The 16,790-nt window shown below is 40.9% G+C and overlaps 1 protein-coding gene across 4 annotated transcripts in view; it reads right to left on the bottom strand.

Moving 5' to 3' along the window:
- The window catches only part of ltbp1 (latent transforming growth factor beta binding protein 1), a 109,479-nt gene that overhangs the window by 65,334 nt on the left and 27,355 nt on the right, over positions 1-16,790 (bottom strand). For 3 of the 4 annotated variants that reach the window (XM_076076684.1, XM_076076685.1, XM_076076686.1), the window contains exons 4-5: positions 15,110-15,255; positions 3,967-4,134 (exon numbers count right to left, since the gene is read on the bottom strand). In XM_076076684.1, the coding sequence (XP_075932799.1) occupies positions 3,967-4,134; positions 15,110-15,255 (314 nt within the window). Of the gene's footprint in view, positions 1-3,966; positions 4,135-15,105; positions 15,256-16,790 lie in introns of those variants that run through there. The other variant, XM_076076687.1, reaches the window with a different exon arrangement.

The following is a 16,790-nucleotide window of genomic DNA, read 5'->3' as shown; positions in this document are numbered from 1 at the left end:
TCACTTTCACAAGAAGTAGAACAGGCGAAAAATATTCTGGGGAATTGACCCTTCGCTAAGCCCCGCCCCTGTTGCTAATTGTCAAGCTGTCGCGGTTACCATGGAGCCACTGTCACTAACTGCACTCCGTACTAGAGCGCAGTGTAAAAATACTTACTAAAAGTCCCACATTTAAAATGCTAATTAAGTAAAAGTACAAAATTATTGGCATCAAAATATACTTAAAGTACTAAAAGTACAAAATTATGCAGAATGGCCAATTTCCAATAATATATTTATGGAAGACCTATAACATTGGATTATAATTATTGATGTATTAATGTGTTCATCGGTTTAATGTTGCAGCTATTAAAGGTGGAGCTAGTTTTAAGTACTTAATGTAGGTAACAATCAGGCTATAAACGAATTAACAATACATCATAGTTTAACAGTTGATTTATATTTTATATTAATAATCTGAATCTGCAAAGTAGCCTAACTAGTAACTAATGTTGTCGAATAAAAGTAGTGATGTTAAAAGTACAATATTTCCCTCTGAGATGGAGTGGACGGGAAGTATAAAGTTAAATAAAATGGAAATACTCAAGTAAAGTACAGGTACCTCATAATTGTACTCAAGTACAGTTATTGAGTAGCCTAAATATACTTAGTTACATTCCACCACTGCTGGAGCACAAAATTGTTGACAAGAGTTCAAAGTCCCCGGACCCCCTTCGAGGGTTACGAGGTCCACCACCATAGTCTCACAAAATCCGTTGAAGAACACTGAGTAAAACTCTGCATTTGGGGTTTTGAGTTTACCATTATATAACAAGAAACAACGTGACAGAAGAAGAGACACAGCCAGCCAGGCTTCGAGACAATCAGACAGATGGATGAAGAACTGGGCCGCTGTCCCAGGGAGCATTTTTCTGCTGATTAGCTGGTGAAAAGCCCTGAGGCATCTATCTGACGTAGAACTAGACTTCATTTGGTTGAAAAGAAAGTTTTTGTTCACTGAGATATGATCATTCTTTAGTAAGTAATATAAACTCCACAATACAAGACAATCTAAAATTACAAAACATTTATACTTTATACGGCTTTGAGGTTTATATTTTTCCTTAACCTTATCTTCTGGACTTTTTTGGCTCTGTTAATTGGCCAACATGTCATCATGGGTTGTCGGCTGAGTTTGAAAAGATCCTCCCGTTCCTTCCATTGTATCTTGAATCAACACTCCTCTCTAACCCCTTCTGTTATCGGGTAAGTATGATAAACAAGACAAGTGCAATTTATTGTCTCGGCCCTTCGAGCTCGGTCTGGACTGCAAATAGACTTTCAGCTAGTCCAGCTCCCTGGCTCAGGTCGGCACTCTATCACACAGATGAGAAGGACGGAGGAAGGAAGGGAAGAGTCAGGGCAGGGGAGGAATGAGGCAAGCGTGGACATGCACAGGAGACTAAAGCTCCATTTCTCCCCCTTCAGTCAGATCCATGTGCAGTGTGAATCTGCAACAGTAGGTTGGAAAAGTAACCAATAAAACAAATATCTGGTTTACTGTTCTGTATTTCTAACTGATGTAACCAATAGATGACTCTGGGTTGTTATTATTGCAGTGGCACCTAACAAGTGAACCTGCATATTGCACTGTAATGTATGTGAATTAATTACTTCATAAGAGCCTTTGCTTAGAAATATTTTCCAAAAAACAAAAATAAGTAAAAGCAAAAGCAAGCCCCTCCTCTGTTCATTTTTATTTTATTTTATGAAATTCCATTAAATCCATACATTTTAATTCCACTCAGAATCAGAGTGGTTACAGCAGACACCCTGTCTGTAATATGTTAAAATTACTTTTTTACTGCATTCCGTCACAGTGCCTGTACACTGTGCAATGGCAATAAAGTTGAATTTAATGTAATGTAATCTAATATTACAAAATATGTGTCCACAGTACAGTCGCCGCAGTCCTACAGCTACAAGAGTTTTATTTTATTATTCCAGGTTGAAAATGTTTCTTTCCACCACCGTTCCCATAGTACATCCATGTTGAAGGTGATCTACGTTTTCCTACAAAGGACGCCATCGCTGAATAACTGGCAATAGTTTATTTCACAGCAGCATTTCCTCTTCAAGAGACAAAACGAATTAAATTGAATATTCAAAAGAATAGTTTTGACCATTTTAGATTCTACAGTGTGACCACCTCCTCAGATGTACAGATATTTGGTAATTGGTTCGTGGCTCAAATTGTCAAATTTGATCTTGAAGCAAAATGTATTTAACTGCTACGAGTAAACCCAGACATAACTACAAATCCATTCCAGTAAACAAAAAAACTAGTGCTGGGCAAGTTAACGCGTTAATTTCGCATTAACGCATTCATTAATTAACGCCGACAATTATTTTATCGCGCGTTAATGCATTTGTTTAATTTATTATTATTATAATTTTTTTTTTTTTTTTATTGAAAGACAAGAGACTATACATAGACATAACAACAAGAGGATGACAAGAACAGTGGGATAAAAGCCAGTAAACATCCTATAGTCAGTTGTGTATGTATGTATGTATGTATGTATGTATGTGTGTGTGTGTGTGTGTGTGTGTGTGTGTGTGTGTGTGTGTGTGTGTGTGTGTGTCCTTGAGCCTTTAAAGTCAGCAGACACTCAGATCTCCGTGGTCAACTCAGCAGACACTTACATTTTAGTGCACCTATATGCTGAAATTCACGGTAAACGCATTTAAACGGCACAGATCGGGAGCGAGCGAAGGACTTTGAAAGTTAGCGGAAAGATTAACGTGAGACAACATCCGGTTTCTTCAGACGAACATCCGGTTTTCAGAATAAGATGCCAACAAAGTATGAATTATATTCACATTAAGTATAAAACATGCTACCTGCATCTCGTGAACCAAATGTTATTGCCCTTTTGTTCATATAGCAGTAGTTTTGAATTCATTATTGAACTTTGCCATAACAATGCGATTAATCGCAAGAAATCCATGCGATTAATCGCGATTAAATATTTTAATCGTTGCCCAGCACTAAAAAAAACCCATCCCCCCCGGTCACCCACAGATACAAGTCTTGTGGTACTCCAGTTTTACTAATTTGTTCAGCTGAGTCAGACAGGAATTCATCTTGTTCCGCTCTTCCCATGTTTCTGCATGTGTCAGAGCTGGAGATCTGTTCCTTGTAAGGACTGAGGCAAGTTCAGACACAGTTTGCCGGGTCTGTGCAATACATTAAAGAACACCCACATCACATGCTCCATTGCACAGAACTTGTTTCATGATCCCCTGAGGCTGCAATGTTCTTGTATACACTCATTCAAAGTCTGTTAATCTCCTATAGAGTTCAAGATGAGGGCTACCCTCAAATCAAAGAGTTTGTCAGGCAAGAAAATTGAGTTTGTCAAATTTTTTATTTAACACTTCTAGAAATATACATCTCTAAAACAATGCTTGGAAACGGCGGTGTTCGTCCACAGCCTAACCCAAAGTCAGATAAGAATATCAATATCAATTTAGAGTAATGTTCACCTGTCAGTGAGTAAACTTGTGTACGTTTATAGTTATATACATTTTATGTGATAACCATAATAGCAGCACCCTGGGCAGAAGGTCAGATTCTGCACCTACAGTTATTGGACTTTGAATGAAGTTAGACAATAAACAAGCATATGCTGCCTGGTGTTTACAGATGACAGTAGATAAAGAAACACATGTAGAATGGAAACAGAAATCCGGGCAGACTCCTCCGATTGGTAAGCTAAATTATTTGTTTGGATTAAGTAAAAGATTTTAATGTCGACAAACGTGTTGTCCATCAACAGGTCTAATATCACAGCCGGTTAGCAGTACCATCCATAGAGAGCAGTGTGTGTGTGTGTGTGTGTGTGTGTGTGTGCGCGTGTGTGTGTGTGAATTGGTGAACATACAGGGTCTCAAAAGCAACACACAGAACTGTGGATCACTCACCTACTCTGAAGTTGGGTGCTGTCAGTGTGTCTGTAGCGTGGCCGTTCTCACTGATGATGGTGGTGGTGTTTCCCAGCTCGCAGTTGTTATGACATCTGCCTCCTATGCAGGTTAATTTGCAGATGGTTGGTGTGAAGACCACCTTGATCCTTCCTGTATGGTTGCCCACTGCCACCGAGAGCATGACAGAAACCAAGAGGAGGGGAGGGGAGAGCACACCAACTTTGGTTATTCTTTGATCCATTGGAAAACTTGAAATCGCTTTCAAGTTGGAGCTTGTCATAATCAACTGGGGAGGCTCCAGTCAAAACATCAACACAAAACGTACTATATCATTTTAAATTTAGAGAAACGTGTGATGTGTCTCCTCCCTGCTCCCCCTCTCTAACTGTTTCTCCTCCTCTTCCACTGCTCCTAAATCCAGTGGCGCCTCTGAAATAGGAGCAGGAATCAAGAAAAAAAATCTGGGACAGAGAGAAGTCAGCAAACAAAACTCTGGGATGTCTTCCAGTTCTTCATTCTAAGTCTCTGAGAGGTGGATATCGGCAAATGAGCATACCAAGCTTTATTCCAAAACAGACAAACAGCAAGCATACCACCTTCCGCTTCTGCGCCTGTTTTCCTTGCTCTCTGGTTTTCTTCTCTCATTCTATCTTCCTTCTTTATTTTTACTGTTGATTTTCAGCAAACCATTCTCAGGAACTTTAACCCCTCAAATAAAGAGAAAGTGCTCCAAAGATCCTTTGCTATGAGTTCTCACTGAGATCAGGAAGAAGTACTGGAAGACAGCATCTCTGTGTCCCTCTCCACCCTCATAAACCCAGCCCTCAGTACAGACTGACAGGAGGAAGAGATGAGTGAAGAGATACTGGATCCCATCTCAAAGTATCTGACACATTTAGTCTTCTTCCCTAATGTACACCAATGTCTTACATACGTCTCTTCAGGTGCGTTTACATTTCCTCCACTAATTCTTTCAACTTGATTCACTTTTAATAACATCCCTGCCTCAGCTCCAAACCCCTGTCTCCAGTGCTCAGTGCTTTGTTGTGGCTGTCACACCAGTGCAGAAGCGTGGAGTACGGCCAAGCAGGCAGAGGAATGCTTTCTAAACCTGAGAGGCAGGAAAAACCACTGGATAAAACACACCAGGCTACCGAAACATTCACTAATAGGTGCAAAAATTGACTGTTAATGAGGGACCTAATATGATGTAGTGGTTACAACCAAACGCCAACAGAGAGGTGGTTTAAGAAATGCCTCCACGTATATCGATGTCCAAGATTTGAAGTCTAAACATGGTTTGCACAATTCCCTTTGATGGGAAGATTATTCCCAAAAGGAACTAGGAAGGTAAGGTAACTCTGGATGGGCAAAGCGAGGGCTCTTGTTTCCTTAAAAGAACAGTACGTGAGCCAAATGTAAACAAAATGTTCCAAATCACAGACCTGGAACCTGCTGACTCACTTCCACAGTCAAAAGTGACATATATTTTCTATCATACTTAACTGAGGAACACAGATTGCTTATTTTCAAACTCTTCAGTTATGTCTGTTACTATAGTTGTTTTCAGCATGAAAACCTTACAGCCTCCAACAGCCTCGAGTTTCAAGGTTTAATCAGGTTATCCCTGACCCTTGACTAACAGATTCAATCAGGCCGGAACATTTGGAAAATATGGTTGACACACCAAACTGACTTCACAGGATAACGACTGGTGGAGGCCTTTCACTGTGTCATCTGTTAAAGTTGGATTTTCACAAACTGCTAAGACTACAGCCAATGGCTAGCTGACCACTGACATGCACGTTCTGTTCATTCTGTCCCACTGTTAAAGCAAATAAGTGGAAAGTTTAAGATTTATAGACTCTGAATTTGTTCATATTCCTGCCTCCTAAAATATAAACGTTTTCTGATGATGTTGTCCTGCCAGTAGAGGCACACAGAGTGTCATTGCCTTCCATCCCACATATGATTCAAATGACATCTACAGTTAAGGCCTGCTTAAGTTTAGATATCTGAGACCACTGGGTTAAAAAGATTCTCACGCACACTCACACTTACATAAGAATTTCAGTTTACTGAACCGTTTTAAACTGAAACTCAACTACTACTACTAAACTAAACTAGTATGTCAAAATGTTATAAAGTGAAAATCACTGCTTCACTTCATTAAACTGAACAGCCAGTCAGCTATATCTTTCCCCAACTCCTGAATGGACCAAAAAAACAGCTGCTAATAAGAGCTGATCAGTGGCGGTTGGCCAATAGAGGGCGTCGCGCCCCCCCCCCATGAGCCACAAAAAACGTAATTTTTTTTTTTACAAATTGTCAATATTTGTGTTTTTGAAATATGGAATGCACCCAGTAATATTTGTCAAATATGATATCTGCGCAAAATATATGCTTTTCCTCCACGTCCTCTCCGCCTGTCTGCATGTATCAGCAGCTCTGGGGCACTGGAGAATCTGCCCACAGGATATTAAATATTTAACTGCAAAGTAGTAATGCATGTTTGATACCTTCATTTTTTTTAAAAATTGATTGGATGTGGCACAGGCATACCTAGAAAATTTTCCACCAGCCGCCACTGGAGCTGATTAGAGCCAAAGGTGCTGGACACACTGCAAAACCTACAGAAAACATGCAGCGACTCCTGATGGCTAAAATGTCAGTTCTGTATGTCAGTGCCCTTTGGCGTAACACTATGAAGTTCCCACAGAATCCAATCACTTTTAATTAATTGTGATAATTGTTTTCATGGCTGTTTACACCAGTCAGTTTAAATGTGGTTCTCGACAGGTGGTATAGATATCTGCTTCAGGGGAGGAATATGCCTTGAAAATCACTTCAAATTCTCTTCACATGCAAAGGGACAATAAATGTGTTGTTTTCTAACAGCTTTTCAAGCACCTCTATATTTTACGTAATCATAACAATCACCCCCAGCCTGTCAAAACTACTTTGACAAGTCTCTGAGCAGTAGGTCCCTGGCCAGAGTGATGACAAAACATTTCCAAATCCTCTGAAACCTTCCTCCCTCCTCCTCACATCTATGCCTTTGTAAGTATGCACACACTGCTGGCAGATTTCTTTGGTTGTGTCGAGCATATGGAAAGGGAGTCAGGAGAGCATCTCAGACACAACACAGACATCAATCAACTTGAAGGACAAAAATGTTGAGGGTGAGATTCGTCCAGGCTGCAGGAAGGCTGGAGCAGCAGAGGATAGTGTAGCAGGGAGGAATGATAGTGTTAATACGGAAGTCTGAAGTCAAGGGGGGTCATTTCTTTTCTTTCTTTCTGATGTTTTCTATGTTTTCTTTCTGAGGTTTATGTGATCCATGTCAGGGAATAAAAATGCACAAGCCTCAGAGGTAAAACGTACACAGTACAGACGCTGAAGTCGGGACTGATTAAAAACACTTTTTAAGAGAAGTTTACTGGTACCCAGTGGTGGGCCGTCAGGGCCTGCAAGGCCTTCTCTGCTGGCCTAAACAGAATCACAAAGCTATAGCTATTTTATCATTTAATATTTTTTCTTAAATACACTACATGTATTGTAATTTATAAAATAATTTTCCCATTATCTTATTATCTCATTGCACAGCTCCTGTCTTCCTCAGTTGCTCTGCTTCCAGTGCAGCTTGTTTTAAGTAGAGCTTTCATCCAATCAGATTTCACCTCTGTGTCTCTAGGTAAGAAGAGAGGCCCGAGGCCTGCAGACTCACAAGTGAATCCCTTTGCAGTTTAAGTGAATGGGGACGATATTGTTGATTGTCATAGTGTTCAACCAATCAGATCTTTAGTTTGACATGTTGGGCGTATTCTTTGACGTGCTAGAGCCTTCTAGCTGGCCTATAAGTATGTCAGCATTAACGGGCAGCTCAGTTTTAAGGTGCAGCACTGGAGTAAGGTGCAGCGTGCGCTGTGATTGGTCAGTGGGCGAGCACGTGACTATTGTGAAACGAAACTTAAAGTAGCCATCAGAGGCTTAGTCAGAGTAGTAACAGGGTGACTGTGGCTAAGTGGATAGCAGGGCCGTCCTTCAATCAGAGGGTCGGCGGTTCGATCCCCGGCTCCGGCTCTGCTAGTCACATTCCTATAGCTAATGGTAACTTTAGCCACCCAGCTGTCTGCAGATATTAGGCTGACGTCCTTCCTATGACGCATATGCATCATGTGTGGGATAACACTTGTTTTTCTGAACCCAATCCCCAGATTTACAGTATTTTACTACAGATAACTTAACCTTACTTTGTAACTGATTCTTCCGTCGCTGACTGTCAACTTCACAAGGCAACTAGACCATTTTATTCCTACTTGGTACATATTTGATACTCTGTAGACAACCAATACATGCTTGGAGTGTAATTTATAGAAAATAATTGCAATCAAAATCACAATATTCGTGAAAATCGCAATCAAAAATTAATATTTAGAAATAGTATATATAATATTTAGCTCTAGTTCACAACAATCCTTGTTTCTGTTTGTGAAGACAGTGGCACTTGTGTTGACACTATGGACTATGGTCGACCCATAGCTCCACTCCAAAACAGCACATCCTCGGCCCAAACCATCCTGGACAGAGGCAGTACGCCGCGGCCGCCAGAAAGATCCAGCTGGGGTTTCTCCGGAGCCTCCGTTAACCATCTCCAACCGCTTCACAATCCTCACATATCACGCGGCGGGATAATACTCCCGCCGCGTCTGCATCTATCCCACCTGTGGCCAGAGTTGATTGGACGACTCTCTGCTCCGCCACCGGAAAAGACCGCCGTACGTTGCTGAAGGAGGCTGTAATCAGACGCCAAGGATCCCCCCCGGGCTTCCTCTACCCTTCGCCCCTGCTCGTCGGCGCGGACGGAGGTAACTCAACGGTTAGAGGCAAGGCTTAGTGAGATAGTTAGCCAGCTGGCTGTAATGTATAGCCGCATGTCATCGTTCCACCGCTGGCTGTTGTGCCAGCGCTGCCAGCAAAGTTTGTGGGCTTCGTAGACAACTGGGAGAATTTCTGGGGAAAACCTGGTCTGCTTTGGAGTAACGGCATTCATCCCACTTTGGATGGAGCATTTCTGCAAATCTTACCACGTTTCTTTGTGGACCTAATCCATGACAATCCAAAATTCAGACGCAGAGTTGCAGTTTTACACACTTCTCTGAGCTTCCATTAGAGCAGTTACTACCCAAAACCATATAGACTGTGTCTGCCCCACGGCCACTTAAATGAATTAAATCAAAGGTAAACAGTCGAGGAGTTAAAACAAAATAACCTAATAAAAGTCAGTGGCGGGCCGTGCATTTTATACCTGGCCTTCTGTGCTGTCCTACTGAGCTACGGTTATTTGTTTCTATTGGTGTAATAATACATGTATTCGTATTAAACCGTTCGGTATGAGGCTTACTAACCAAACAATACCTTTGAATAATACTAGTGCATTTGGAAAATGCAGACGCTTAAATTGGGGGAAATATGTTTTCGGTTTGCGTTCGCAGGCCGGCGTTTGCGTCCAGCGAACGCCGGCCTGCGAACACAAAAGCCGGCCGGCGAACGCACATTCAATTATAAAATACTTGAAGTAATACTTTAAGAAGTGTTACCATTGTTTAGCACATCTTTACTAGATATGATCAACCTGTCTTTACTAACAGGCCATGTACCACAGTCCTTCAAAGTAGCTGTAATTAAACCTCTTCTTCCATCCATCCATTTTCATCCGCATATCCAGGGTCGGGTCGCGGTGGCAACAAGCCAAGCAGGCTGACCCAAACCTCTTCTTAAACAATGTAAACCCGAGCGAAGACCATTTGGGGTTCCATCGAAAAAGTTTAGCGTACAAGTGTCGTACGATGCACTTTTCAGGAACGAATAAAATGAATGTTACACACATGTTATGTACTCAGTTAAAGAAAGAAGTCTGGGCAACAATATCCTGCAAGCCATTTTTACATGCTCCAAACACAATTCTACTTAACTAATATTTCAACTAGAAGATTTACCACAATATCACGTATTTTTCTCCATGAGTCCGCCGGCTACGCACTCCGGTCTGAGCTAACAACACAAAGCTAAAAGCTAACACGGAGAAATATCAGAAAGCAAGAGAATTTGACACAGATTCCAGAGATATCTTCCATATTTCTCTCAGTGAAACCATTACAGAGATATCAGCCAACAAGCACCAGAACAACAAACTGCTTTATCGATAATTATCAGAACGCACCTCACCTCATCGACGTTTTCGGGTAGAGAACGGATACATTCCCGGCTATTTCTCCTCAAAATCTGTTCAACGGATGTCCTTGTTTGTCATAATTCTCTTTCGTGAAGACAGGGGTGGAATTTGACCCAGGGAAGCTGGGGGAAGGGATTTGACTTTCGGCGTATCGGATTTTATGCTTCGCGAGGGATGGCGCGGTTTTGATTCTGACTGGCTAACGATTCGGTCAATCAATCCCACGTTGTCCCAGTTCAATTCTATAGGCTCTGACGCATCGAAGGAGGGTTCATTGAAATCGACCAATGGGCTGCTGACTTAGGCCTGCATAGACACAGAGAAACTGCAGGCAGACGAGACAGCTCCATGGATCACAGACACAAAATTGACTCACAGAGGATTCCAGCTCTGAAAAATGAAGCCAAACTGCTGTATTTGGATGTATCACCATTAGTGATAAAACAAGTGAAATATATAGTTATATAGTATAAAAAATTACAATGGAACAGCTGGTTCCAAAATGACAATTTGGGTGACCTCGCCTGACCTCTCTGTACTAAAACCTCTCTAATTTTGTTCTGCTTCACTTTATCAAAGTCACACTTTGCACAGAGACTGTTCACATATTGTGCTATGATTTGGGATAGGTATAGGCTTGCCACTGCATCATTCCAAAGAAATAATAACAATAAAATGCTTTTTTTTCAGGTGAACCTGAAACCTTTCAATTTGAGCTGTATGCCATCTTCATTTACTCTTAACCAGTAACATATACACTGATATTTACTCATCTGAACAAATCTCACAAGTGTTACCTTTATTATAACATCACAATTATGAAAATAGAACTTGTAGTTGCAGAAATACACTCTTTTTAGTATGGGTATGCAATTTTCGAGCAGAGGCCTAAAAATAGGGCTAGGGTTTTAAGCCCACTCTTGATCCAGAGGTATTAGCTAACTATAGACCGATCTCTAACCTTCCCTTCCTCTCTAAGATCCTTGAGAAAGCAGTTACAAATCAGTTGTGTAACTTTCTACTAAAAAATAGTTTATTTGAGGATTTTCAGTCAGGATTTAGAAAGCATCATAGCACAGAGACAGCTCTGGTATTGACCTTCTAATTGCATCAGACAAAGGACTTGTCTCTGTTCTTGTCTTGTTAGACCTTAGTGCTGTGTTCGACACCATTGACCATTACATCCTGTTGCAGAGACTAGAACATTATATTGGCATCAAAGGAACCGCACTAAACTGGTTTAAATCCTAATTATCTGATTGAGCACAGTTTGTATAATGTAAACGATTAATCCTTGATGAACACCAACGTTAGTCATGGTGTTCCACAAGGTTCTGTGCTTGGACCAAACTTATTCACCTTATATCTGCTTCCTTTAGGCAATATTATCAGAAAACACTCTAAAAACTTTCATTGTTATGCAGATGATACTCAATTATATCTATCGATCAAACCAGATGAAACCAACCAGCTCACTAAACTGCAGGCATATCTTAAGGACATAAAAACCTGGATGACCTGCAACTTCCTAATGTTAAACTCAGACAAAACTGAAGTTATTCTACTAGGCCCAGAACACCTCCGACATCAGTTATCTAATGATATAGTTTCTCTAGATGGCATTGCGCTGGCATCCAGCAGCACCGTAAAGAATCTTGGAGTTACCTTTGATCAGGATTTGTCTTTTAACTCTCAGATAAAACTAATTTCTAGGACTGCCTTTTTTCACCTATGTAATATTTCAAAAATCAGACACATCCTGTCTCAAAGCGATGCAGAGAAATTAGTTCATGCATTTGTTACCTCTAGACTAGATTACTGCAATTCCTTATTATCAGGCTGCTCTAATACATCTATTAAATCCCTCCAGCTGATTCAGAATGCTGCAGCACGTGTACTAACAAGAACTAAGAAAAGAGATCATATTACTCCTGTATTAGCTTCTCTGCACTGGCTCCCTGTAAAATCTACAATATATTTTAAAATCACCTACAAAGCCCGAATTGGTCAGGCACCATCATATCTTAAAGAGCTTATAGTACCATATTACCCTACTAGAGAGCTGCGCTCCCTAAATTAAGGGTTACTTGTGGTTCCTAGAGTCTAAAAAAGTAGGATGGGAGCCAGAGCCTTCAGTTATCAAGCTCCTCTTTTGTGGAACAAGCTTCCCGTTTCAGTCCGGGGGGCAGACACACTTACCACATTTAAGAGTAGGCTTAAGACTTTCCTTTTTTTAAAGTAGTGCTTATAGTTAGGGCTGGCTCTGGTTTGCCTTGGACCAGCCCCTAGATAACCTGGTATAGGCTTAGACTACCGGGGCACTTCCTAGGATACACTGAGCTCCTCTCTCCTCTTCTTCATCTCCTTCTGTATGAATTGATGTCCCATTAATGCTCATTACTAACTTTTCTTCTTCCCCAGAGTCTTTGTGCTTTCTCTCCTCACAGGTTCCATGGATTGTAGTTTTATCTGGACCCTGGTCCTTTCTCCCGCCATGGCCCTGCTGACTCCCACTGCTAATATAATTTTTATTATTACTCACATTACTATTTTATATTACCTATAGCATTAACGCACATTACTGACTTTGAATTTAATGGTGAATCCTTTGGTATCTCATGTTGAACCCTCAGACCATCTAAGGCCAGAATCTAGGCCATGAAGTGTACTTCAAATATGGCAAGCCTTGAAATGAGGCAAAGCGTGCAAAACAGTTATTTCTCTCAAATTTCCCGACAAAGGTCATGTAATATGAATGATTTGGAAATGTTAGTGGCTGTCTTCTCTCCTCTGTATATGTGTTTGTGCGCATTTCCCCTCAATGGCAGGTCATTTCTCTGGTATTTTCCAACTGCTAGCTGAAGTTAAACCAAGATTGGGATCATATTTTGAAACTGGGTCTGGGTCACTGTGGCCATGTCTGGGTCTACTAGAGTCTACAGCGCTGTAAAACCAAGCATCAACACTGTCTGGCGACCTCACATTTAATATCCCCAAGTCGTTCCGCCTGGCTGTGGCCAGAGGCACAACCACTCAAACAGTCTACAGATTCTTTCAAAAATATTGACTTATTCATAGATGCATACTGGCCAGTCTGACGATGGCCTTGAATTTATGACAAACCACAATAACCAACCACGAGCTGGTAAATTATAGCTGTTGTTGATCTGTCAGATATATAAGAGTGTGACCGCTAGCCAAAGTTGGTCCAAAAACCTTTTTTTTCTCTAAATGATTTGGGCAGCTCAGATATAAATGTCTCATAAAAATGTGAATGCCACAAGCCAATGGCATCCATCATAGGAACCTAAGCCTTACATAGCTGACGGTGTGGTGTATTAGCTGTTTGTCTATAAATACATTGTGCACAGGGAAGTAACAAACTGAAAGTCCCAGCCAGTGGTCTATTCATGCCTTTGAGTGTCAGCAGCCGTTCAGCACTGGCTTCCACTTGAAACTGTGAATGAAAGATAATGTGTCTTCTGTGGGAAGGCTGTTGAGCAGCATAGAGACTTTAATGGGGGGTAGATAACAGGTATTCAGGCTCCGCTCTCGACAGCCCTCCCCCATTCATATCTATCCAGGCCCTTGTTGTTTCAGCAAATTGAGGGGTTCTCCCCCAGATGACACAGTTATTTTATTCCATCTCTCCTATAACTCTCACACTCTGCCTTGGTCTGAAATTGCCCTCACAAAATTAGACTAATAACTCATTTTCGACAGCCCCAAGCAGCAGGCAATGCTTAAGTCTTTATGCCATTACCGCTGGAGCTGCAATTTGAACAAATCCTGTTCCTGCCCAATTGCAAGCTCCATATTCTCTCCACATCCTCACAGTGGTAGAGCAGATGTGTTTTGTGTGCATATATGTGTGTGGCATGTGTATATGTGTATAAATTAAGGTTGAAGGTTTTCCCGTGGTTTTAAAAGGATTACTTTCCGGGAATGTATCACATTTTCTCTGGGATTCACAGGAATTCTCGCCATAAACAAAGCTTGACTTTGAAAACAGAATTACAAATAGTTATTTATAAAAATGACATCCACATTTTCTGCTGTTATTCTTTCATGCTTGTTGATTTTGTGGTAATATTCAAGTAGAGCAACAATCCCTTTCAGAAAGTGCTCTTTTTTTAAGTGAAAAAAAACAATGGTAACCATACAGAATCATGTGTTCATAGACTACTCCATGGAGTTATCAATGACTATTAAAACAGAGTGTAAAATGTACCTTTTGGCTCACAGGCCAATTTGGCTGGTAGATGAAAAAATGTACAAACCACAGATTTTTTACCAGCCAAAAATAATAAATTACTTTTTACTTTTTCAATTTGATATTATTACTATTAAGCATCCTGGTCTTATACGTGATTCTCAATCAATATTATAGTAGTAATAGTCATAACACTAACCCTATGGAGGAATATTAATTCAACTGTTTAAATACTAGTGTAATACATTTGAGTTGATGAATTTAGGGGTATCAGCAGGTACGTAGAGACGGCCGGTGAGACACATAAGGTTGGACAGCAGGTAAACGCTAAGGATTCTTTGGACGGCCCACCGATGCCGCAGCTTAAAGGGATTTGTCCCGGTGGGCCAGATGGCCAATACACCACTGTACAGAAGTGACAGCCAACCTACTGGCCAGAGTGGCGGGTGGTCTTCATAATGTACTCGCCAAAGACAAATTTACCCACAATAGGTGACTGGCGATGCAACGTATCATAAAACGGTTCATATGATATCTTACGAAAACCCTAACCCTTGACCTCAAAAAGGATCAGGTCTGATCAAGGTCAAGGTTGATTTTCACACCAGTGACCAAATCTTTTCCTTAGGAACTTGATTAGCATACAGTGTTTAAATGAAAGTAAAAGGTGATCTGTAGGGCGACTTACTCACCATGGATGGGGTTGTGTGCCACTGTCAGGGGGATCGGCCTCTCAGGTTGGGATTGGACGTGCGTCTGTGTGTGTGTGGTGTGTGTGTGATAGTATTTGGGCTTTATAACATACTGATGGCTCTGACCTGGGTGCATCGGCCGGATCCTGGAGGGAAGAAAGAACATGATAAGTTGTCAAATAGAATATCTTTATAAAAAAACATAAAAGATGAAATGGTAACACAAGATTCATACACATCAATCATTCCTGTTTTACAGTATCCAGAAACGAGCCTTGGACATTGTTCAGTATCTATGCATAGCTTTATGGCTAAGTTGACCAAAGGGGGCAATCTCCCCTAAACGTGATGTCTTACAGCAGGTGTTTTTCCTTTGACAGCTGGTATTGCTGTCACAACAGTGACTGTGGTGCAACCAGAAGTTCTTGAAAGGTCCAACACATAGAGAGCAGTGCAGCAGCATCTTTCTGCCCTCTGCGATTCATTGATACTCTTTGGAGTGTGTGAGCGTTTGCAAGTGCCGGTCTGTAATGCTAAGTGATCTGCTTTAATGAGAGTTTTCATAAAAGACTTCACCTCCTCATGTGTTCTCAATGGTATCATATTGTGATGAATATGGCACCGTTTAGTAGCTGAAGTAACTACTATGCACTGCTCCTAATGCTAGGATGAGATGAATGCAAAATTTGACTATGCTGTTCTGTGTATGATCGGTAATAGATAATAAAAGTAGATTTACATTATATACAGTCTTACTGGGTCCTGGTAGGGTCCTAGGGTGTATTGCCACAGGTCTCAGGTTAGTGGGTTAATATGTCTTATACCAGAGTGGATCCAAGCAAATACAGAAAAAAGTCAATGGAAGCAAGTCTGTTTCTATTGACTTCTCTCTGTATTTGGGTCTGTTGAGGTAAATCACATTTTTGATTGGCTTTAATTATCCTCTGGTCTATTTGAAGCCTGTTCTCATACTTATTATTTCTGGATAGGCCCCTATTGGGTACAACTATTGGATAGATTCCAATGAAAGGTCCCTAGAGGATGATGTAAATAACGTTGGTGACTTATCTCATCTTACACACATTTTGTGAGAGCCTCCCCCTTCCACATGTATTTTCTGAGTGCTTGACAGAGGATTTTGTTTTCCTTTACGTAAATAAAAACATTCCCACTATAAATTGTTGCGGAAAAATTCAATCAAAATTTCTGATGTACTATGTCGGCGCATCTTGCTATCTGAATCATGCGCCCTTTAAAGCAGTAAAATACTTTCACCATTTACTCAATGGTGCACTTGCTTTGTGCTGCCTCAAGATAACAACGCTCATTTTAAGATCAACAGGCGAGTGGGCATATAGATGGGCGCATGTACATTTGCTTCTTACACAACTTGGCCGCTGGGTGTAAAAACTGCGACGGGGTGAAACTAGCAAATGTCCTCTTTGTGCTACTACCCTTCCACTGCAGCTCAACAAGAAACACTGCCCAGGACTGCTGAAGCCTCAAAATAACTAAAATATTTGTGCACAGAAAGAGATCAGTAGGAATGATTATTAGTTTCAATGTGCATACAGGTACCTGACTATTGTTTTAAGACACAATATCTTTTGATATTTTTTATTATGAGCATGTTAACATGCTAATGTAAACCTTTTGCTCACAGCCTATTGTTTGCAAATAA

The sequence above is a fragment of the Anarhichas minor genome, unplaced genomic scaffold (genome assembly GCF_050575085.1).
Source record: "Anarhichas minor isolate MPS153535 unplaced genomic scaffold, ASM5057508v1 ptg000058l, whole genome shotgun sequence".
Taxonomy (NCBI): Eukaryota; Metazoa; Chordata; class Actinopteri; order Perciformes; family Anarhichadidae; genus Anarhichas; species Anarhichas minor.
Note: the sequence above shows the minus strand (reverse complement) of the source record. Positions and strands in the feature narration are given on the sequence as shown.